This window comes from Lytechinus pictus, chromosome 1, assembly GCF_037042905.1.
Source record: "Lytechinus pictus isolate F3 Inbred chromosome 1, Lp3.0, whole genome shotgun sequence".
NCBI lineage: Eukaryota > Metazoa > Echinodermata > Echinoidea > Temnopleuroida > Toxopneustidae > Lytechinus > Lytechinus pictus.
In genome coordinates this window covers 1557260-1581590 of record NC_087245.1, presented here as the reverse complement: position 1 = coordinate 1581590, position 24331 = coordinate 1557260, and the positions used below count along the sequence as shown (strand labels likewise).

General features: G+C 35.4%; 1 protein-coding gene across 1 annotated transcript in view; it reads right to left on the bottom strand.

The window, feature by feature from the left end:
• Positions 1 to 1399: 1399 nt before the first annotated feature.
• LOC129255595 (integrator complex subunit 9-like) overlaps positions 1400 to 24331 on the bottom strand; it is a 35034-nt gene continuing 12102 nt past the window's right edge. The window contains exons 6-19 of the mRNA XM_064103309.1: positions 22599 to 22654; positions 21550 to 21757; positions 20664 to 20753; positions 20002 to 20158; positions 19292 to 19472; positions 15283 to 15386; positions 14235 to 14363; positions 10667 to 10791; positions 9788 to 9868; positions 9300 to 9386; positions 8135 to 8233; positions 5768 to 5929; positions 4941 to 4997; positions 1400 to 3477 (exon numbers count right to left, since the gene is read on the bottom strand). Of these exons, the coding sequence (XP_063959379.1) occupies positions 3358 to 3477; positions 4941 to 4997; positions 5768 to 5929; positions 8135 to 8233; positions 9300 to 9386; positions 9788 to 9868; positions 10667 to 10791; positions 14235 to 14363; positions 15283 to 15386; positions 19292 to 19472; positions 20002 to 20158; positions 20664 to 20753; positions 21550 to 21757; positions 22599 to 22654 (1656 nt within the window). The 3' untranslated portion in view covers positions 1400 to 3357. The remainder of the gene's footprint in view (positions 3478 to 4940; positions 4998 to 5767; positions 5930 to 8134; positions 8234 to 9299; positions 9387 to 9787; positions 9869 to 10666; positions 10792 to 14234; positions 14364 to 15282; positions 15387 to 19291; positions 19473 to 20001; positions 20159 to 20663; positions 20754 to 21549; positions 21758 to 22598; positions 22655 to 24331) is intronic.

Below are 24331 nucleotides of genomic sequence, written 5' to 3'. Positions count from 1 at the left end.
CATAGCAGTAAGCAAAAATAAGGATTACTTTAGGACTAATATGTTTACTTCCAGAACATATATCTGGCATTTCATATCCAACCATCAAAGGGTATGTTGACATGCAGCCTTCTTGAAACAGGAATATAGCCCAACCTCGGTCTTCTAAAAGAGATCTTATTCCCGGATCTTACTATACATATTTCTTCTCCATTTGGGCAAAGGGAGTTCAGTGACAGCTAGCCCTAATTCCGACCAGCGGATCTCTTACCTCCTCCCTCGCCCCCCCCCCCCCCTCGTCGATGTCATGATATTTTAGGGAAGTCCACCCCCTCCATTTGCTTTCTTTTTTTCTCAAGTTATTACTCAAGTAAAAATATGGCAATGCGTTTTAATGTTTGTTTTATTACTGCACAGAGGGAAAAGCGAAAATCTCCAACTTCTGCTTTTTAAGACCATTCGAAATGAAAATTGTTCTTGCCACTTTTCAATCTACTCATCAAATTGCCAATTTGAAATTTGTACAGTCACAGTGATCTCATTTTTCAAACATTATAGGGTAAGTCCATCCAAACAAAAAGTTCATTTTAACAAAAAGAGAAAAACCATAAAACCATAACATTGAAAATGTCATCAAAATTAGATGTAAAATAATAAAGTTATGATAAAGTCTCAGTCAATTTCACAAACAAGTTACATGCACATCATGAACGGTATTCAAATGAAGAGACTGGTAACATCACCCACTCCCTATTTCTTTTGTATTTTATTTTTATGATATACTTAGATTTTTTCCTGTGTCATGTAAAAAAAAAAATTCATCCATAAACATGTGGAATTATTGTTTTAACACATTATACTTCAGTCAAGTTGGTCACTATTACAAAACCCGTAAAAAATTGAAATATTTTAGAGGCAAACAATACAAAACAAAAGAAATACAGAGTAAGGAACAATGTCAACTCTCTTATTTGTATATCACTGAGTTATGAATATAACTATTTTATGAAAAATACACAAAACCTTTAAATGTCATAACTTTCTTACTTTACATCCGATTTTAATGAAATTTTCAGCGTTATGCTGTTTGAGGTTTCTCTATTGATTCAAATCAACATTTTTCTCTGGTGGAATTGACCTTTGTTAACTTTCTTATGCCACGTCCATTTTTTCACACTTTCACCATTCTAATCTGTTATGTTTTCCTTCCACATATTCATTTCATTAGCAAGGTTGATTGGTCCTTTAATTAAATGCTGATAACTTTAAATTGTCTTCTAAGCTCTGAAAACAATCCAAGTATGTCAATGCTCTCATGAATGTCATTATTCTAGAATTTGTATTACCCACATCACAATCATTGCACATTTGTTCATATTTCTCTCTTCCAATAAACAAACATAAATGCATTTTATAGATATCATTTGGAGCTGTCTTTATTCACATATATACAGAACATATATATATCATATCATCTTGTTTCAAGCCATTTTCCAGCTGGCCCTGGTGATCAAGATACAAACTTATGGGAATTACAAAATACACAGGAGTCAGCAGGTTTAACATGTATCAAATACAGAAATACTTGTGAAGAAACCTATGTTAATTGTTAAATCATTATCAACTTCTCTGTCTCTTTGAGTCACTGTATCCCAGAGTCCAGTTGCATAAAAAATAATTATTGATGGCAAATTTGCAATTAATGTTAAATGAAAAAAAAAAAAAATGTTGAAAATCCGTATTTTATTGTTCGAAATAGACATGAAAGGAAATACTCCGAAAATTTGCTTCGCCCAATTGATCGTGGGCCTGGCAGCCGCTGTGCAGCGCCAGATCGACCAGGCTCTATCCCTTTAATCGTTGAATGCCAAACAGGGTAGCAGCAACTCCCATCTTTTAACGTCTTTTGGTCTAACGCGGCCGGGGTTTGAACTCCCGACCTCCCGGTTGTGAGACGGACGCTCTACCAACTGAGCCAACACACCGGTAATGGAAAGCTTCATCTAAAATAAATCAGAATCAAGACTTCCAAAGTAATTACAATCGAACCGAACAAATGGGATTTTAATTTTATGGGCCATGGGATGGAAATAACAGAAACCAATAACTTGACATTGTTTTGAAGGGAAATTCAACCCAATATTATCAAACACATGACATTACAAAGATATATCATTATCAGGATATAATATGTCACCTTTGGCTCTAGCACCTATCATGATTCCAGTTTTACATATTTGTTTCATATGTAAAAATATTGTTATCTTGGGGTGTTGATCCATGTGTTGTATTGGGGGTGGGGGGGGGGCATAAGTGAAAAAAAAAGCAAGCTGAATAATTGACAATTTGGTTATGTTTAATAGAATTCTCACGTTTAGTGGTTTTAAAGTGCTTTCCAATGCTTTTTAAACCACAATTTTGCAACCCAACGTGATTTTGATTCATTCAGCTAACTTGCAATGGTGGTAGATTTAGACTGTTTTTTAATCAGTAATTCAGATATTATTATTAACACTTATTACATATGTCATACAAATTTAGAAGGTCTTTAACCTGTTCTGCAATGGGCCTGTCTAGCAATGCAATTTCTAGAACAGCAGTATTCTTCCATGAAACCCACAGTATCTGTCTTTTTTTTTAAATTCAGTTTAAAATACAGCAGAAATAGCAGAGTTGATATCAATAAATTATTGCTCTAAACCCATATCTTTACTTATAATAAAATCTTTTGATGGCTGTTTGCTTCATCTAAAATTCCTTCAATAACAATCACTTTCAAAGAAAAAAGAACTACATGGATACATCACTGGATGCAATTAAATTTATTTTCTCAACCACTGCCAGAAGCTGATCCTTCAAACAAGTGTTTGAGAGACAGATCTATATTCAGGTATAAATTTACCTCTTTATTTACCTTTGATCTCACGACCCAAATGGTAAAAGGTAGAGAATTTTAACTTAATTGCTAAGAAAGCATGAATTCTAACCCTGTAAGCAAGCAACCAGAGGACCGACGGCTTAAGGTCCTCTCCAAGGGACCTGGTAATGAGGATTAATGCCTTACCAAAGGGCACTAGCGCACCAAGTGGAAATCGAACCCGGGTTACCGGAATACAAAACCCCCGCTCTTTCGACTGAGTTATTGCACCTCTGATCAGATCACCATCAAATCAACATGCAAAATGAGGCAAGTTTGAAGTTGGTTCTTTTGGTATTATTCTTCACCAACCCAAGATAGAAAACTTTCACATTGCAATATTCAAATCCAAGTGATCTCCAAGTTAGTGTTCCTTCAAGAATACTTGACTATCCAGGGCCATTGTCCATCGGTCAGGATGTTGCATTCAACAAACAGTTTGTCAAAGTCATTGGCTTTTATCAAAATCTTCCTAAGCAACTGATGAGCACATCTCTCAGCTGTTTCCTCAGCTTTTCATTCCCCTCACAAAAGATGTGTGTTGACCCCTCTTCCAGTTGTATAATGGTATCTTCCGATTCCTGTGTGATTGGGAGAGTAATTAGACTTCTTCATATATTGTGCTACAAAATAATGCAATAAAATAATGAAAGAAACATCACATTTTAATAAATGGAACCTGTCTCTCAAGGAAAACGCATCATACTCAGCCTAAAATTGACCAAGTCATTCAAATTATTATTACAAAATTATTTTGTCTTCAGGACCTTTGCAGAGGTGTTGAGGACTATGAACCACAAGGTCCAGGGTTCGAATCCCACTGCAGTACTCATGCTCTTTGGCAAGGTGTCTTTTTATATTTGCCTCTCTCCATGCAGGTGTAGAAAATTGTTATTAATATTATAATTATTACTATTATTTAAATTTTGGCACTCAGACAAGTCATTTATTGTAATGCAACTGACAATCAAAACAGCAACTATATTAAAATATTCAAAACAGGACTTCGTTCCTCAAAAAGATGACAGAAATGAACTCAACCCAACCAAAATAAAAACAACTTTGTAAAAAAAATGTAAAATGATTTTTATAAATTGATCAGTAAAAAATTTGCTTTAACCCTAAACAGGCAGGGGGGGGGGTTGATTAATCAACCCCCCCCCCTCAACATTTTCTGCGATCATTCCGCCGCGCGAATTTTTTTGACCGCGCCACTCGCAGAGTTTATACTTTTAAGTCTCGCATCTTTTGAGACCAAATTTACGACGCCCGGGTACGCGGTTCCGAAATTACGCAACATTTCGTAAGTGCATGTTAGACCAAAAATTGTTCCAAAACGTGATTTTGTGTACAAAGTCAATGCAAATTGAGTTTTCTCATCTTATTCATAAAGATATGATTATTTTTACTTTAAACAGCTGAAATCAATTGATTTTAGCATAATTATGCTTCAAAAAGGTTGTGCAATAAATCTGGTGAAAAAACAAAGTAAAACAAAAGGTTGAAAAACAAAGAAATACATAAGAAATTCATAAAACAATAAAATACAATAGAAATCGATTTCCAAACCGAAGTTTTTTTCAATTGCGATTGTTAAGAATGCTACAAAGAATATTTTTACCAAAAATTAGCATTCTAGGAGCTTTATTTAGTGAATTAGAGCAAAAAGTATGATTTATGCATAAATTTGCATAATTAATTCATATAAAATAAAATCTCATTATTTTGGAAAATTTTACAGCCTTGTAGATTACATCGCACACTACCAGCGTGCAAATTTTTGCGGCGCTCGCGCGATCGGCGGCCGAGATCTCGGGGGGGGGGGGGGGGGGTTGAATCAACCCCCCCCCCCCCCCCCGGCCAAAGAACAGCCAAAAAAGCCCGGCCTAGTTAGGGTTAAATGTAGGATTTTTTTCTTCTTTAACAATCCTGCAAATGGTAAAGCTTCTGGGCTTTGTAATACAAATTGATGACTTTCATGCTTGATTATATTGATCAAATGAACTGTATGATGAATTGCATATGGGAGGCAATATTGTCTTACCAAGTGAACTATATGACCTGATCCAGTGCTTTCTACCTTAACATCAGCAATGCCATTCTATAAAGAAAGAGATTTAACATATCAGACAACTATTAATTCTCCAGAAAATGTTTGTGTATGTGGGGTAGGGGGGCATTGATCTGCAAAATTTTGCATCTCAAGGACAAATCTTCATCAATACTTTTGGATGGGCACAAAAGGAAATGAGAATACAAAAGGGAAATACTTTTTTAATTAATAAATATATATGAATTCATGTTGGTAATCTTAGAACGATATATACAAACTTGAAACACTAAAATAAACATGACACATTCATAATTTCAAGGAAATTGTTAATGATTTTCAACATGTTGATAATAGTTCTTCCGAGATACAGTACTTTGGAGACATTTCATTTATATGGTGCATGCGCATACACTACTTCATCTGCATGCTTGCAAATTGCTCATCATCCTGATACTACAATCCTGAAAATGTCTGAGAATTAGTTTCATGATATATTATTGTTTTGTCTTGTTTTGTCATGTATTGTGAATATTGTACTTGTGTTTTATTCAAACTGTATTCATTTGCTGTATTTGTATAACTTTCATTTATTTGTTATGGAACCCCATGCTTTCCAAGCCACTGGTTTTCGAGGGTGTTTAATCCTCACATTTTACAATGTATATATTTTCTCGTGTGATTTTTATCTAATAAGTAAATTGACCTGAATTGAATTATGAAAACAAAATACTATTTTTGTTTTGATTTAAAGCAAGTACACAAGTTGAGTAAAAAAAATTCTTAAAGGTTCGATCAATGAGATCAATAGGCATTCATACCGAGGCAAGACTCTGGACAAATTCCTCCATGTCAATGTTACCATAGACATAGTTCTTAGGATGAGAGGTAAACACTTTGGGTGTGGTCTCTTCTTCTCGTTTTCTCTTTCTCTGAGGTTGACCAGGGCCAAGCTGTAGGCTGGCTTGAGGTGAAGGCAGCTCCTGAAAATAGAAAACATTGCTATTAAGTCAACCAATAACACCAAAATCAATCATCTCACCATTATCTAGATGTTACAACACTGAAATCACTATCTGCTTCATGATTATATGAATTTCTAATGAAGGCCAAGAGTTGTGAGGTAGTTTGTCATAAGGAAATCCCCCCAAAAAAGAAACTGCCTTATCCTTCAAACAAAAAAGAAAAGAAATAAGAACGTAACCATCTGGTTTATTTACTTGAATATTTCAAATGATCCTTATCCTAATGAAGATGAGTGAGTTTTTAAAGTTTACCCAATTCCGTATAAGCTAATGAGAATTCTAAATTTGAGTGATAAATTCATTATTTTCAATATCTGGCATTCCCCCTCTTCAAAATATAACACCAGACACTGCTTTTAAACCCTTTTGAAAGTTTTAAAGCATTTGACAAAAACAGGAACTATGATAAAACAAGTGGAATGCCTCTGGCGGTCTCACCTGCGTCACGTGATTCAATATAGCAGCAGTGCTGACTTTGAAAAATACTATAACTCGCACAAGATGTTCAGTGATACTTGGTTACTCTTATGTCCACGTTTTATGAACTAGACCAATACACTTACAGAGATATGATGGTAATTCAACAAATACCCCCAACATGGCCGAAGTTCATTGACCTTACATGACCTTTGACCTTGAACATGTGACCTAAAACTCGCACAGGATGTTCAGTGATACTTGATTACTCTTATGTCCAAGTTTCATGAGCATAACGTCAAACCCCCGTTTGGAGAAAGACCGCAGTTCAGATTGCAAACTGCGGTGTTATACCCCATTTTCCATTTGGATCTCCCAAAAATCATTTCCAAGCCCTTATCAACCGTGCTTGGCCAGGTAATCCTGGGGTAATCCCCGCTGTCTCAATTTCACCTCCACAGGCCAGTATATGAGCGTTGAGCAAAGGACGAAAAGATAAACAACAGCTGTGCTATTACGTAAGACTTCTCTGCCTGTAGTAGGACCTTCAGAATGAAATTATTGTATTCGATATTTAATCACGTTTTCAAAGGCATATTGTATTCAGTAATCCAATGTTAGTCCATTTTCAATTTCGAACGAAGAAAATCGACCTCGAAATAAGGAAAGTAAGCGAATAAAAATGACGGCATGCTTTGCTGGGACCGATCTCAGCGCTGCGCATGCATCCCATCGTGTGTGGCCCCCTGCTGTGTTATCTTCGGACCGACGTCAAGGAACAGGTGTTTTGATACTTAAATTGCTTGCTTGGGGCAGTTAGGGTTTGTCATACTTGGAGAAGAGAATTGATGAGAAGGGAAACTGGGGTATAGTGTTCTCAAACGGAAGTTTTCGTCATGGTCAGATCCATAAACTTTCAAAGTTATGATGGTAATTCAACAGATACCCCCCATTAAGGCCATAGTTCATTGACCTTTGACCTTGGTCATGTGACCTGAAATGCGCACAGGATGTTCAGTGATACTTGATTACTCTTATGTCCACGTTTTATGAACTAGACCAATATACTTTCAAAGGTATGATGGTAATTCAACAAATACCCCCAATTTGGCCAAAGTTCATTGACCCTAAATGACCTTTGACCTTAATCATGTGACCTGAAACTTGCACAGGATGTTCAGTGATACTTGATTACTATTATGTTTAAGTTTCATGCACAGATCCATAAACTTTCAAAGTTATGATGGTAATTCAACAGATACCCCCAATTCGGCCAAAGTTCATTGACCCTAAATGACCTTTGACCTTGGTCATGTGACGTGAAACTCATGCAGGATGTTAAGTGATACTTGATTAACCTTTGATGACATTTCAAAAACTTAACCTTAGGTTAAGATTTTGATGTTGATTCCCCCAACATGGTCTAAGTTCATTGACCCTAAATGACCTTTGACCTTGGTCATGTGACATGAAACTCAGGCAGGATGTTTACTTATACTTGATTAACCTTATGACCTTTTCATGAACTAGGTCCATATACTTTCTAAGTTATGCTGTCATTTAAAAAATTTAACCTTCAGTTAAGATTTGGTGTTGACGCCGCCGCCGCCGTCGCCACCGCCGTCGGAAAAGCGGCGCCTTTAGTCTCACTCTGCTATGCAGGTGAGACAAAAAACCCTAACATATTACTTGTTGTAACTTCTGAAGCTTTCCATGGCGAAAAAGATAAAAAGTACTGTTTCTTACCTCTAGAATAAACTTGTTGTCATGGAGATTAAGTTGACCAGTGACAGTAGACACCAAGACACCTGGTTGAAGTTCTACTGGAGATAGACTGCTGGCAACCTGCACGATGAAAGACATGAGAAAACATGATGAATATCACTGCTTTGAATTTGCCAAATTCTGGATCCACTGCTGAAAAACTTCCCACTATATCATTCTTATGACAAGGCCTCATGGGTTTGGTTCTTCTTATATTCCAAGCCACACTGAGACAGGCCAGGCCAGTACACTATCTGACCCAGTGAAAGTCTCAAGACCTTTTAGATTCTGGCAGTGAAGGTATGTATTATTCAAGAGTACATGCCAATGTGCCACTCCACAATGTCAATTCTGATGACTTCATGCAACCAGGGCCCCCCTCTTACAAAGAGTTGCGATTGATCTGATCAACCGAAACTATGGTCGACCAGCAACGTCAACATTTACAAAGCAAATTTGTTCAAAATATTTTCTAAACATGATGTATATTCATACATTCATCGTTCTCTTGAGGATTCAGTGTGATTCTGTTTGTTTTCTTGGATTTCCACACAGTTGAGATTGATTTAATCAATCGTAACTCTTTGTAAGACGAGACCCAGTATGTTCACTTCTGTGATGTGGGGTTCATTGATGCAATGATACATTTGTTGCTTGACGCCGGCATCTGTGGTAGGAGATTCAAACTGGAAACGATGATTAACACAAGAAATCCAGCCAGGTTCCTAAAGGATCTGTGGATGGCATTTTAGGGCTTAGGCGACTAGTCTTTTTATAAGTCACTTGCTTTATATACACATCATATCAGACATGAGGCCTTGTCTGAATGCAAGCTATGGCAATTTAGCATATATAAATAGGTTTATGAAAATTTGATATAGAGATGATTGTATGTTGCTAACACCACAGTAGTAAAAATAAATAGAAATTTATCAGTAACTACATCAGCCAAACTTGATGTTGCAGTTAAAGATAGTTTTCATCTCAGAACAACGTATCTTCAGCCATGGATGGAGTGTGAGATAATAACTTTACCATATGAAACAATGTACAGTTCATTACACAGTGTTTTCGTATAACTATCCATCCTGTGTAGAGCAGCACCCAAATCACTTTATTATTATTTTCAGGTATCCCCTATATTTACCTCAGGTGTAATCTCAACCTTCTCATATCTCCTCTTCACTAGTAACCCAATGACATCATCACGATTGTATGGTGTAGCTGCAGGCTCCTATCACACAGAAAAATATATATATCAATCTTTTTAATGAAAAATTCACAATAGCATGGTATTTATTGGAAAGGTAGGTATCATTCCATCAATTATGGGGCATGTTTCTTTTCAATAAATGGTTTCTTGACAAAATCAGGGCCTGTATTCCATAAACAAGATAAGCTTTTTGCAAGAGTTTGAGCATTTATCTTAGAATTGTGATCGTCTAAGGAATCTTCCCCAATGATATTCTATAAGCTTTAGAACATTTTTCTTAAGTCAGATGATATTGCTAGCCAAAACGTCACACAACGTTTGTCAAGAACAAAATACCTTCCCCGAGGTAAAAAGCTTATGCATTTTATGTGTTTATGTGGCCTTGTCACCCAAAGGACTAACATTGTTAGATTACTACATACCACTTCTACAACAAGATCTGTTCTCAACGGATGAGATTCTGGTGGATTGGTGTAAGATTCAGGTAAGACCACTTGTAGAGGCTGTCAAATAAGATAAAATTTAGATGAAACACTAAAACTCTTCAATGATAGATTAATTTTGAAATAAACCGTCAGAAGATAATTTGGTGATATCTGCTAAAAAAATGACATTTTTGTTCTGAATTCTTCACTCTTAAATCAATTAGTTTTTATAAAAGATGGAAACTAAGAGAAATTGTATGAAATATATTATGTGATGTTAAATGCCAGCAGCTCCCTAATATAATACATTAAAACAGTACCAATATCAATATACATGTAATACCTACTTTCAAATATTGTTCATTTCTCAGAAAAGTGCTGCATTTCATACATAATTAGACAAACAATGTTATACATGATTCTATTTAAAAAAAATCAAAACCCAAAAACCATTATGCAGAAATTCATGGCATATATAAAAACATTGGGTAGGTGCTTGCATGTGAAATTACAAAATTAAAACTTCAAGCTGTAAAATCATAACTGTTATTTTTGATAGACTTCCCAAAGCTTCTTATCAAAAAGCGTCTAAAAAAACACCTATGAAATTATAAATCTTAACTTGCTTTATGCCTCAAACAGCACTTTGTATCCTTTGGAAAAAGTTCTATATAAATCCAATCACTATTATAGCTAATTTTTCTGCTAATGATGATAATTGATTAACTCTGATGATATTCATGACAATGAAAAGGCAAATAAAATCATATTCAATTTTACAACACTGTCAGTAATATCACATTTGATGATGGATAATTATCAGATCACTAGAGGGGGGGGGGGGGTGTTAAACTAATACGTTGATTTTGTTCTTACCTTGAGATCTTTAATCAACTTGTTTGCCTGAGGAAAGGTAAGAGCTGTATCAATAGGACAGTAGCAAGCCTTCATTGCTAACGGTTGGTACGGGGCCAAAGCATCCAGGTAGGCAAACTCAGGCTCTATTCAACAATGAATATGTAAGATTATTTTAGGGTATAGTTACATGTACATCAAAGGCAGATCAAGGCGGAGCATGCCCCTCTATATTTCAAGCATCATCCATTCAACATACATTTTTATATTATAGCTAAATCTAAAAAAAATTTAATCTCTGCCCCCTCTATGTTCAAATGAGCCATTTGCGCCCCTTCTGTTTCAAAATCCAGTATTCACAAATAGTTACATCACATGCACATGTCAAGAATGCTACTCTATCTATATATTATTGCCCTAATAAACATGTAAACAGAACATTCTTTCTGTAAACGGTTCTCTATTTATGTGCAATTGCCAAATATGTATGTCATGTTTGTTATATCAATAAATACCACTTTTAAATTGAAACAATTATAAAGATCAGAATATTATCAGTTTATTAGAGTAGTTTACATGTATAGATGACCAAACTCTTTACAACATTTGTGGGATTGATTTTTCAATAACAACCATCTTTCTTCTCTGGTTCAGCAGTTAAAAGTGATCGCTTTCCACTTAGAGGCATGCGATATATTGAAAACTTATAATTATATCCCAAAATATTGTAAAAACCAGTGTAAAGATATCATAGATCTCTCAAAGAACAACAAAAGTAGTCTTCAGCTGCTGATCTTACTGGACGAGCATCCACTCGCAAATTCTCCAATTAAACTACATTTAAACAAATTTAGTCTTTAACCCTTGATGTGCCAGTTAAACTGCAGATCTATGGGATTTATGAGTGACATTTGAAAAAATGATGGCAAAAGCAGCATGGCAAATGTTAAAGGCAGGTAATCCTTAGAACATCCTAGCTAGTCTAAAGGTATATCGTACTGTATATGGGCAATTCCATGGAAAATGTTCACTTTCGAGAAAAAATGAAGTTTCAGATTTCACTTAAGCAGTCAAATTTTCTTAAAAAGTAATCTATAAAGTTTCAATTTCCAATAGAAAAATCACAATATTGATAAAATTTTGTGTTTTTCCATCATCAAAAAAATAAAATAATAAATTGCAAAATCTAAAAAATGTGGCTATTTTTAAACAATTCATCTTTCCTGTCTCTACTAAAAGCAAATAAGGTCCCACAGGTCTCTTTTAACTTTTGTATCGATGATTAATGTTTAAATCAACAGAAAATCATTGTTATATTTCATGCCATTCATCAATTTTAGAGAAATCGATCTTCAGATTAATGTGATTTCTTTACCATTATCAGTGTCATGTCCGTTACGTTTTTCACTTAAAGTTTTCACAGCTTACAGGAAATTTGTCTGAAGGTACTGCAGATTCAGATTCTATGTTAGAATTAAACCCCCTACCATGTGTAGCAATCATTTTCCCTGACCACTTCTCATTTTCATAAAAATGGCGTAACGGACATGACAATTCGCGTAACGGACATGACACCTAATATATGACAAAAGGCAGCATTCACAAAAACAAAATATTAGGCTCAGTGTCACAGACTGTGGTCAGTCTCAATTGCTTGAGGATAGCTGGATGTAATAACTCCTAGAATCTGCATGTCATTCTAGCTATTTTTAGAAGTTGGTAAATGATGAAAGTTCAGCTCTTGTTCTGGTATATTTTTCTGAGAATTAACGGTCTGCCACATAATATTAGGATAAGATGCAGCTAAATCTGGCAACATACTCAGATCACAATCTGCATCATTTGTGTTTGAACAATAATTGATTATCTTTAGGTGTTTGCACTGACAGTTTGGAGCATGATAAAACTCCAACTTGTGAATTCATGAGATCTTTGATGACATTGCTTCAAAGTATCTGACTTTCACCAACCCTCAACTTCTTCAGTGATGGCACTGGCTCACATTTAAAACAAGTTTGTAAATATTCAGATATCTGTGTTACATGATGTAGCTCTATGAATCCATGAATCTACAGTGGCACTTCTTCATATCACAAAGCAAAGAGGCTGTGGAAGGAATGTGGCGCGATCAATAAATTATGTCATCATAGTATTTTGGTCAGCCATAATCATGATTTGAATGATGTATCTTCGTTTGTACACAAGCAGCGCAGACAATACAATGAAATTAGATACAGCCACATTTGTCAGCAAGCAAGATCGTAAGATTTAGTACATCCAAGATTTGATGAAAGGATGATTATACCAAGGATCTTTATTTTGAATGAAAAAAATCTCAGAAGCGATTTACAAACATTCCGATTACCTTATAACTCGTACATAATTGATAATGAAAGACTGGTTTCCAGGTACTGCTATTAAAATTTAAAATACTTTTTAATATAATTTTTTTAATCTTGAATTTGACATTAATACTAGTACATATTCTTTATCATAAAATACATTTTATAATACAGGTGTATGTTCATCTTGGATTTAATCAGGTCTGGTACATTTTGTTTTCTTCTCACAAAAAATCTGATTTGCTCTTCTCAGTGTGCCTATGGTACTATTAAAGCATTGTATTCTATATAAAATTATCATGTGGGCTATAGCTATTAAATTAATAATACCTGCCAAAAGTGCCAATAATATCTACATTTTTTTCTTAAGAATGTTAGGAAAGGTACTTTGCTGTTACATAATTACATTCATTATTCATATTTCTTTCATTTTGCAACTAAGAAGTGCTGATGAAGTTCACTTCGGAAGGGTGTCATGTCCGTTACGCTAGTGTATATTGTCAAATAGTAAGCCATGAATAAAAAATAATCTTTACTGTCAACTTTTTCTCTTTTAATTAGATGTGGCGGATGGTAGTAACTGGAAAATAATCATTAACTGTTGTTAACTGGTGTAAAAGAAATTTTTCCAAATATTTTTTTGTTTTATAAATATTGTACGCAAAGCCCCCCTCTCAAATTGCAAAATAATAGGAGATATTACAGATTACCAGTTATGATGTGTGTCTCTAACCTCTAGCCTTAACAAGTAACCAATTAGACTTGTACCATATCTTGTAATAAAATAATTATATTCGCTTACAAAAAGTGGACGAAACTGTCATGTCCGTTACGCTTCATGTGTCATGTCCGTTACGCTACATTTTGAGCTATGAATACAGAATGCACTGTAAAACTTTTGTTAAACACCATTTTATGGATAGAGCATGATCTTAAGGTTAAATTAACACCAGCGTCAGGTGCATGCAATCTAAGAATTCACAGGAATTTTGATAAGCAATAGGAGGTAAAAATGCTTCGTCCATTTCGTGTCATGTCCGTTACGCTGACAAAGAGTGCAATTTCTTCGCAACTGTTCAACGAAACGATTTGAAATTTCATGTGTATGTAACTGATACTTAAATGTGTCTGATAAGCTCAGTAGCAATTATCAAAAGACTGCTAATTCTACTGTATAAACCTTTGAATTACAAAAATTTGTCTGAACGTCATGTCCGTTACGCTGGAATTGCCCATATCCAACTCACCAATAAAGAGGACTGTATTGTTACTATTCTTGCCCCACATCTCCATGAAGTGAACGGCATCTCCCATTCTTAGAGAGGGGTGTCCAGTGAACACAACGCAGGGTGTTTTGAATTGGTTGCTAAATTCACCTGCATGAATAGACAATGAAGATAACTTTTGAACTAAATATACAATCTGAATCAGATGTAATCCAGTTCTATTATGTTTGATATCAATTAAAAAAGTTTTATTACATTGAATGAATTCAAAAGGCATTATGATAGTTCAACAGCTTAATTTTACATATTCATGCAAAAAAGACATACCTGGAACAAAGACGGTTTCCTTTTCAATTCTTGGTTTAACACAGAGCACATTTTCTTTGTAAATACATAAACAAACTCTGATATTTGTAATTCAACAATAAAGATATGGGCTTCATGAATTATGTATTGCTATGCACCCTGTCCATGCATATCTATGACAAACATCAATTAAAGGTCAAGTCAACCCCAGAAAAATGTTGACATGAATAAATAGAGAAAAATCAAAGTAGCATAATGCTGAAAATTTCATCAAAATCGGATGTAAAATAAGAAAGTAATGACATTTTAAAGTTTCACTTTCTTTCACAAAACAGTGACATGCAAATGAGACAGTCGATGATGTCCCTCACTCACTATTTCTTTTGTTTTTTATTGTTTGAATTATACCATTTTTCATTTATTACAGATTTGACAATGAGGGCCAACTTGACGGAACCATTTGGTACTAAAACAGTGTGAAACAAACGAAACTGGGCTAAGGAAAAGTGGGGCTAAGCATTGGCCAATCAAAGAAGTCTAATCTCACGTTAATCATGCTCTGTATGGTAAAATCATCAATATTCATGAGCTGCGTGATAGTCCGGGGTTAAGGCGTTAACCCCCTGCCAAGCAAATAGTATGGGGTAAAGAAAGACAGTGTGAAACCAAAAAAAATATAGTATGGGGTTAAGGAAATACAGTGTGAAAAGCATTACAAGAGTACATTATGTGTATAGTAATAGTACAATCAAAAGCAACTTACCATGCACACTTGGGAAGTGTTTTAACCTGCCATTCTTAATCAGCTCTGCATGTGGAAATGGAGGTTCTGGTAGATAAACCCTGGATTGCTTCGATCCACATAGCCTGATCGGAAATAGATAGAAAGATAGAGGGTGGGGGAGAAAAAAGGTTTCACACTTGTCCTATATTTTGAGTCAAAGCAATTAGTGTCCTGACCCTGTATCACCAAGTTTAGCATTTAGTGATTCATTTGCATAATTTACATTGATCATTCTATACAATACATATCAACTGTATGAACAATCTCAAAACTTTGTGTTACGGGCACCATGAGAGAATTAGAGAGAGCATTAAATTTTAAGTTTTAAATGCAAAGTCTAGCTTTGGTAAGGCTTCAAACACAATCAAACATATTTCCTTGTTAAGTAGAATAAAAGTTAGAATTGAAATATTGTGATTCTTTCCGCTCACAGAACATGGGCGAAAATAATCAAGACCTGTCACTCATACAACTATTACTTCAGTACGTATAACATTCATGATAACCAATTCATCTTGACTTGTATTAAAAAAGAAATGCAGTGGAAAGGGCCGTCAGTATAATATGGATATAAAACAACTTTGTTATTCATGTGAAGTAGATCTTCAAATAGTCATACATATAATAAGCCACACATGAACAATAAATAAAAAAAAGAAAATGCAGATGAACTAATTCTCTGATCATTTAATACCATAATGGCCAAACCCACTTGGTCTATTATGACTTGGTATAGTTACAGTTTGTTTCAATTATCACTTGTTCTAAATATCATTTTGACTAAAACCCAGTTGGTCTAATTTCCACTTTATCTAATATCATTTTGCACTTTGTCAAATGAAAGTTTGGTTCATAAACAGTTCATCTATTTACATAGACCAAGGTTGTGTTAGGCCAGGGTGAATGGGTAAAGCATATCTGAATGAAAATCCACAGAATTTATATTGCACTTGATAGAGTGTCCGTCTCACAACTGGCAGCTCAGGAGTTGAAACCCAAGCCACGTCAGACCAAAAGAGGTTAAAGATGGAAGTTGCTGCTAACCTGTTTGACGTTCAATGATTTAAGGGATAGAGCAACGTCAATCTGGCACTGAACAGTAGCTGCTGGGCCCATGATCGACTGGGTAAAATGAATTTCAGAGTATCTGCATTTCAGATATCTATTTCAAACAATAAATGGATGGGCTCAGACCAAATGGTAAGTATACACACTAGTTGTAGACAAACTAAGATTAGACCTCGTGGAATGAGAACAAACCAAAGGTAGTCAAAGTGGCCCATATTCTGAAATCAGGTTTAATTTAAACTCTGGTTTAAATATGTGGTTTAACTATGGATAGCCAATACAGGCATACATCTACTGTAAACGCTGTTATTTTCGCAGGATTAATTTTTTCGCGCTTGGCGACTTCAAAACATATTCGCGAATTCTTGAATCCATGCTGCACACTCCATAATCACAAAGTCACTTCCTCCTTCCCCATCTGTGAATGGTTTTAATTAACATTTCAGCAACGAAATTGTATTTTCTGATCATTATTTTAGCTCTAAAGCGGCGTAATTCAGCATTGTTTTGGTCCAATCATGAGCTTTTGTGACATCTAGCGCAACTTTTCTTTGCAGGGTGGACATCGGGGAAGGCAAAACAGAGGCGCTGCTGGCCTGGTATGGACGGCCGAGCACTGGGTAAGGACCGGGGGATTACGGCTATTCAAAGTGCATGGGATCAATCAACAAACCTGGGCGATCGACAAGACGTCTTCTAAAAAAACTAAACAGGTCTGAACACTCACCAATCAAACAGCAAAAGCAACTTATATTTTAAGCAAAATCATAATTTCAATACCGATCTGTGACTGTAAAAAAAAATATCGCATTGGAACAAATTCTCGCAAAGCATACGATTTTGGAGCTCAAGCTTGCTTGCATGAATGTTGCCCTCTATAGGTCAAATTATGCATTTTTTTTTTCAAAACGATACACACAATTGAACCGCGGCTCAAAACTTGCATTAAAATAGATGCCCATAAATTCGCGCTCGCCGATCTTGCTGCGAAATCCGCGAAAATTTCCACTTTTACAGTATAACACTAGTATTTCAATATATCAGCTAATTTTCTCTCAAATCATTCAGAAGGATAAATAAGATAGCTTTCTTCACCCTTCACAAGTTACAAAAGAACACAGTAAACATAAGAAACATACAATGTAAGGACAATTTTGACAGTTTTGGCTTTCCTTAATTTTAGGACAGGGTTGGACCGTAGTCTTAGTTAAACATGACTTCAGAATGTGGGCCACTGAGAGTAGACCAAGTGGCAATTTACCAATGTTTTTACTACATACCCATACCTGCCAACCTTTGATAATAAAAAATCAGTATCAAAGCCACGAGGGCCCCGAACGGGTCGCGCGCGAGATGGTTTCCCCCTCCCATGGTAGGGACTCTGCATTTTCTGCATGTAAAATTAGCATTTCTCTACCCCTTTTAAAGCAAATTTACCCTATTTACCATACCACAGGATGACCTACATGTAACGTTAGTCTACTTATATGTAATATAATATCATTTGTCAATTAAACATTAAAACAAAGGTCTTGAAGATATCACGTTTGTGACAAAAAATACACCCAGTTTCATTCAGGTGTGATTTGTTTTCATTGAAATCTATATAGACTTAGGAATAATTTAATTTTTTAATAAATTGTGAGGCCCTCTATTGTTGGAAAGTTTCTGGAAAGATTCTCTTTTTAATCAGAAAAAAAATAATTTCAAGAATACAATTGAGTTTTGGGCCAAGGGATATTTTGTATCATTAATTCAGATTCAAGTTGGCCTACTGTATTAAAAACTGAGTGCAAAAAAATCTAACATTTATTTATCATTTATATCAAGTCTATCATATGCATCAAAATAAGCCAAACATTGTCATCTTATTCATGTTTATATTTCACCACACAGGAGTAGTGACTGAGGACAAGGTTATATCATAAACTTTATTAGATAAGTGCTTGTTGGCATAAGAAAGCAGATTTTCAGCCATGACAAAAACGGAGCCGAAGCTTACGGCGGCATACGCCCGACCCGCAACCACCACTGCACTTGCGGTGCGCCGGTGAGACTGGGAGGCTGAGGCGCAGCAACTCGGGCGCCGGGAGTTTAGGCAAGCGAAGCAAGTAGATTTGGCGTTCAGCTCCGATGGCTCAACTTGACTCGAAAGTTGATAATTTCCTTTCTTTCTCACAAATTTGACAATTATTCGAAAAAATAAAGTACAGATCAATTTTAACATTGCGTAGGGATAGATCTAACTTGAGTAACTGCAGCAGAGCCTCCCCATGTGCACGGCGCGGCCGGCCGAGCGGCCGGGTAATTTAAGCAGCCGGTCAGCAGACTCATCAATGATATTACCAACACACTCTAGACACCAAAACACGACTCATTCACTAACTCATTCCACAATACAAAATCATCCGGCGAAAAGGGCAAAACCTCGAATAAAAAGTGAAATTTTCTTACTAAATCACCATATTTCGCGTCAAAAATATCACCATCGTTAATTCTATACATCGTAGTTAGGAAACAAGGGGTCTAAAAAAGTGAATTTTTCACGGTTTTTCCGATGTTCGTGGATTTTGAAAACGTGTCCTCACTGAAAACTGGCACTTTCGCGAGCCGATGTCAGCCGCCATTTTGTTCCGGAAGTCAACGCTAATATCGGCCGCGCGCTGCTCGTAATTTTCACATGCAATTGCAATGGAACTGTGCACTTAGCACTTAGCCGTGCGCTCCAGTTGTTTATGCGTTAGTCGTATGTTACAGCCGCTTATGCGTTATTCGCATCATACAGCCGTTTCAATAATTTCAACACTATATTGATTGACCCAAAAATCGGAATTTCGGTTTAAAAATTCGGAATTCGGAATGGAGGCTAAAAAATCGGTATAATTCCGCCAAAATCGGAATGGTTGGCAGGTATGCATACCATTCTGAGAGTATCTGTGAGAAAGCTAAGGAACTGTCTGCTACAGGTGAGATGAAATAGAGAGGTGTTTGCATCAAACCTACACTCTCCATGTAACCGGCAAGACATTCAAATAGATCGTAGATCACACCAGAAGGATAGCATGGGACTAAGACATTTCCTCCACTCTTGATTGTCATGGCTAGATAGGGGTAAAGACAATGGGTATCATTATCTCACATGACATAGAATAATAATTATAAAATAATAAATTTGAAATGAAATGAACATTGAGAACATTCTGTTCTGATGCATCAATATGTCTCAATCAATCCATAAAATTATGTAAAATGGAGAAAAATTAATTTCTGACATACAGCTTTAGTTTATGGCATTTTTCAAATTCAGTATTTAATGAACTCCTCTGTTGTCAATGACAGTATAACCTAAACTCCATTCACAGATATTATAAGAAAGGTACTTTTCCAGGTTTTTATATTTTTAATTCATAAAGTATGTTGATTGAATGAACAATTGATTGCATATCCATGATAAGACAGAAAGGAAGCAGGATTTGACTGATCAACATCTTTAGTCCATCATGGTCAGCTGCAGACAACCAGGAGATATATAAGGAGCATTGTATAAGACAAAAATATTCAATGATTTTCACTGACAACTGTTATAAGCTACTGATATCCATGCATCTGATTGGCTGATATTAGACTTACTGAGTGTGCTGCAGAACTCTCCCAACATGCTATCAGGATTGTGTGCTGGAGTCTGTGTGAGTCCTGTCAGTACAATGACATCACTGTTCTTTAATGGGTCTTGGTTGATGGGCATAGAATGTGTGGTGAGAAAGGACGATGCCGATACATACGATACCTATCAGATAACAAAGGTTAAAGGTCAGATAACTAGAAAGGGCTAACCAATGGTTGCCATCACTGACCAAGGGGCTATGGTCCACTCTCTCTGAATAGCAACTCAGATAACAACCTCAATTAAATAATATTCAGAATTTTAAAAATCTATTTAATATCATCTAAATATGATCAGACATGATATTATACAAGACAGTTGTATAAATATGCAATACTGGTAAGTCTTTTGTTGTACTAATCCAAAGCAAGACAAGGCACTGTGTACAGTATCACATAAACATTCTTCATTAAAAAAATTGCCATCATAACAAGCGATGGACAGAATTAAATATAATGTAAAATTATGCAGAAGTTTCAAAATATGGTGACATTCATAATATGAGTTAATATTACTACAGACATTGCATCATAATGGATATTTCAAGAAATCAGGTTGAATTATTTTCTTCCGTCCTCATACGGATCAATAGAAGGGACTATGGTCCATATCTTGTGGATAGATTCACCTTTTCATAAGCTGAGCTGATGATCCAGTTACAACTTCCTAGACAGAAACCAGAACTCAATGGAACTAACGTCAGGGCTCCATATAAACTCTAATATAAACACAAAACAAATAACAATGCAAAATAATACATTTCATTTATAAAGTGCTTTTTATAAGAATACAAAGCACATTTAACAAATAAAGAAATTAGAAAAACAAAAAGGGTCTGAATTTTCTACAAACATCATAATAGAAGCAGTAATATTGGAAATGTAGGCAAGTTGACACAAATAGATCATTATGTAAATGGTATCATTGATATCCCACTGACAAACATTGCCATGACATGGTAGAGTCTTGATACATGGTAAGGTATAATTCGGATCAATCACTATCAACTCCTGTCTCTACAGTATAACAAAAAGTTTACAAAACTAGTCTTAAAGAAGCAACTGATTTAATTGATAAAGCACTAATATTTGTAAGATGGAATCCGAGATAGATTCAAAGAGATTCTGATATGAACCACTACCAAGAATTAAAATATTGTAAACTTGTTCAATGTTTCTTCAACATATTTTCTTGATCTAAAGTATTAAGACTATTCCAAGATGTTACAAGCCAGGCAAGCATTCAAACTGAATGAGCATGAGAGTCAATTGAATATAATCACTTTCCAGGACAGAATATACGTTGTAAGGAAGGAATCATAAACCTATTTAATAGCATCAAACTGTCAATCTATCAAAGTGAATGCTTTTTAATACTAATGGTGCTTCCATTGCAAAATTTTGACTTTATTAAAACCACATCCAATTTCAAGGCCCTTTTGTATAACAGTATTGCTGATGGGGCTTCCCTGTTGAATGGAAATGAAATTGATAAATGAATTATAAAACACTAACCAGCTTTTCTGAGAATGCTGCATTGGTAATTTTAGATAGACAGGCATTCACATCATGTTTACTGTAGCACTTCTTCCAGCACCCAAGCCATTTAACATCTTTGAGCGGAGCAGGGAGTGATTTCAGTAAGTCTGGTTTCTTCCAGGGGGAGGATGATTGCTTCTTGGGAACTCTTTCCATATACTCAACAAGCTCTTCCATCATTTGCCTATATCATTGAAATATGTGCAGTAATAAGCTTAAAATGGATTACCGGTAGCCTGCACCCATGAATGTTTTTTAACAGAAATATGGCACAATATAAAAGCTGTGGATCATCATCATCATCCATAATAGAGTCATTTGGAGGATAAAAAGAAAGACAACTGACAAATCAACTCAGTAAACTTTGTTTGGAAATAGGCAGTTTCTTGGTGAATAAAAAGCAGGAATTACATTACTTTTGTTTGATAATAATAATATTCCATAATAAATCAGAGCAATTTCTCTAAGTGCTTTACAGACACATGTATATTATCAACCTGGTCATTTAATTCTGACTTGCCCACACACAATTTATGCACCTTCTCCACTCCCATGGGAGCATTCCTTCACAATGATTCTCACATGGTCAGCAGATTATCAGAAGTCTGCTGAATCATCACAGTGGTTTTTTAAGTCAAAGTGTTGCTATCATAGCACTGAATAGCACCATCCCGCTCACAAATATTGTGCATTCATCATATAAAGCACAGAAATACTCTAAATCATCTTTACATTAACCTTACATGGTTATTCTTGTTGCATCTTTCCTAGAGAATTCTATGACAGTTTGAATTGTTCACTTCACTCTGAAGTAGAAATGCCCTGGGCCCAGAGGTATATGTATAAGACTTTGACACATGAAAGTCTGTGGTTCAATACCCTGCCACGGCACCTGTGCCCTAGAACAAGCTATTTAATCAACTGTGCTCTTTTATCCTATATTCAAATAAATGAAAATACAAGAAAGTATTCTTGGTAATAATGTGTGTGCACTTGTCAAAAAGAAAAAAAAGTTTACTCTGTACCTGCCAATTTGAATGGTTGGTTCTGTTGCATATATGACACCTTTGAAACCTGTAAACTGAATGATAAGGATATCATATAATCTATTTTAATTTTGAGACAATTGCAAGAAAAGAGCATAATCCGTTATTTATCATTAATAATATTCTTATTCTACTTGGAAAATTGAAATATCATGCAGTATAACTAACATAATAATAGAAGCAGATTGTCAGATTTGTAATTATATTGATAATTTATACACTATATATAATGATAAAAAATAACATTAGATAGCACAACAAGAAATACACCTGTAGCAACTTCACATTTTCGTCAAATTATACAGAACTTAATTTTCTATAAAGTCCATTCACCTTTGTAAATCATGTGTTTTCACATATTAGTAAGCGTACGAACATTTCATGTTTTGTAATACTTTTTGACATGTACGCTTATTCCAAAGCTCCATGCCTTGTAGACTTCTGAACAGCCAATCAAGTTTTGTTTACAATCCATCAACGAATGACAGCTTTTGTTTATGGTCAACAAACTTTTATTCAACCAATCATTTCAGTTCAAGGCGTGGCTTATCTCGGAGCATTTTCTGTGGAAACGTTTTTGCCTCACTTCTACCTTTGATCTCGAGGAGTCAACTTCGTGGTCACGCGTTTATTGAAGAAAGTCGCTAAACCTCGTGGTTTTACAATTAGACCATTCTTGGATTTTATATACACCCATAACTGGATTTATACACTTGGATATCTATATATTGGAGTTATATAGTTCTGCATTTCTGAGTTCAACTTTTCATCTGTGGACATACCTGTGGATTATTTTATTCGCGTTTTCCGTGTGCCATAGAGGAGCTTCAACTTCATTTTCTTCTTTTTCGCGGACAAGATAGCGCGACAAGTTTTCTATTAATTGTGTTGGGATTGTGCAATAACTTTGGACTTCACTTTCGCAGTGATTAATATCTTCCGCGGTTCGGTCATCAACTAGAGCTCTAGTCGCGATTCGTTGCACGCCCTCAACGGACTAAATCGCTCATATACCATCGCAATCGCTAGCTTCCATATTATCTTTGAAGCTTAATTCATGGACTCCGTGAATCAACTCAAGTGTGCCATTTTGGATCATAAGTCAGACAGTTGGTGAGTAGAATAAGTAGAGAACATAGAAAAATTGTAGTTAGGAATTCACTTCACATCACATCCTGTCCATTACTACTAATCACCAAAAACTAGAAATATAAATTAAATACAGTATTACATATCTATACTGTTCAAGATGTTGAAATTTGTCAAGATATTGAGAGAAAGTGGGAGTTAAGCGCAATACGTAAGTGTCCTTTGGCAAGGTACTGATCCTAATAGCAGGTCCCTCGGATAGGAAATGAAGCTATTCGACCTCTGATTGTTTATAAACAAGCAATAATGCTTCTTAGAAATCAGAGAAATAACAAACATTAACCATCACTAAGTCATTTGCAGAACTAAAATTTTGGTGTATCTTATTTCTGTATTATACTATACAACTAGATGTTTAGTGAATATTACCTCTATAACATACACTAAATTACAGTAAAAATATTTGGCATATCTTAGCTCTTTTAAACATTGCACCATACCACAATACTAAATGTTTGGTGGATGTTACCTCTAAAACACTGCATCGAATGTACTACATGTTTAGTGTATCTTACCTCTATAGCACCTCATCATACTACAGTACAGTACTATAGATTTGGTCA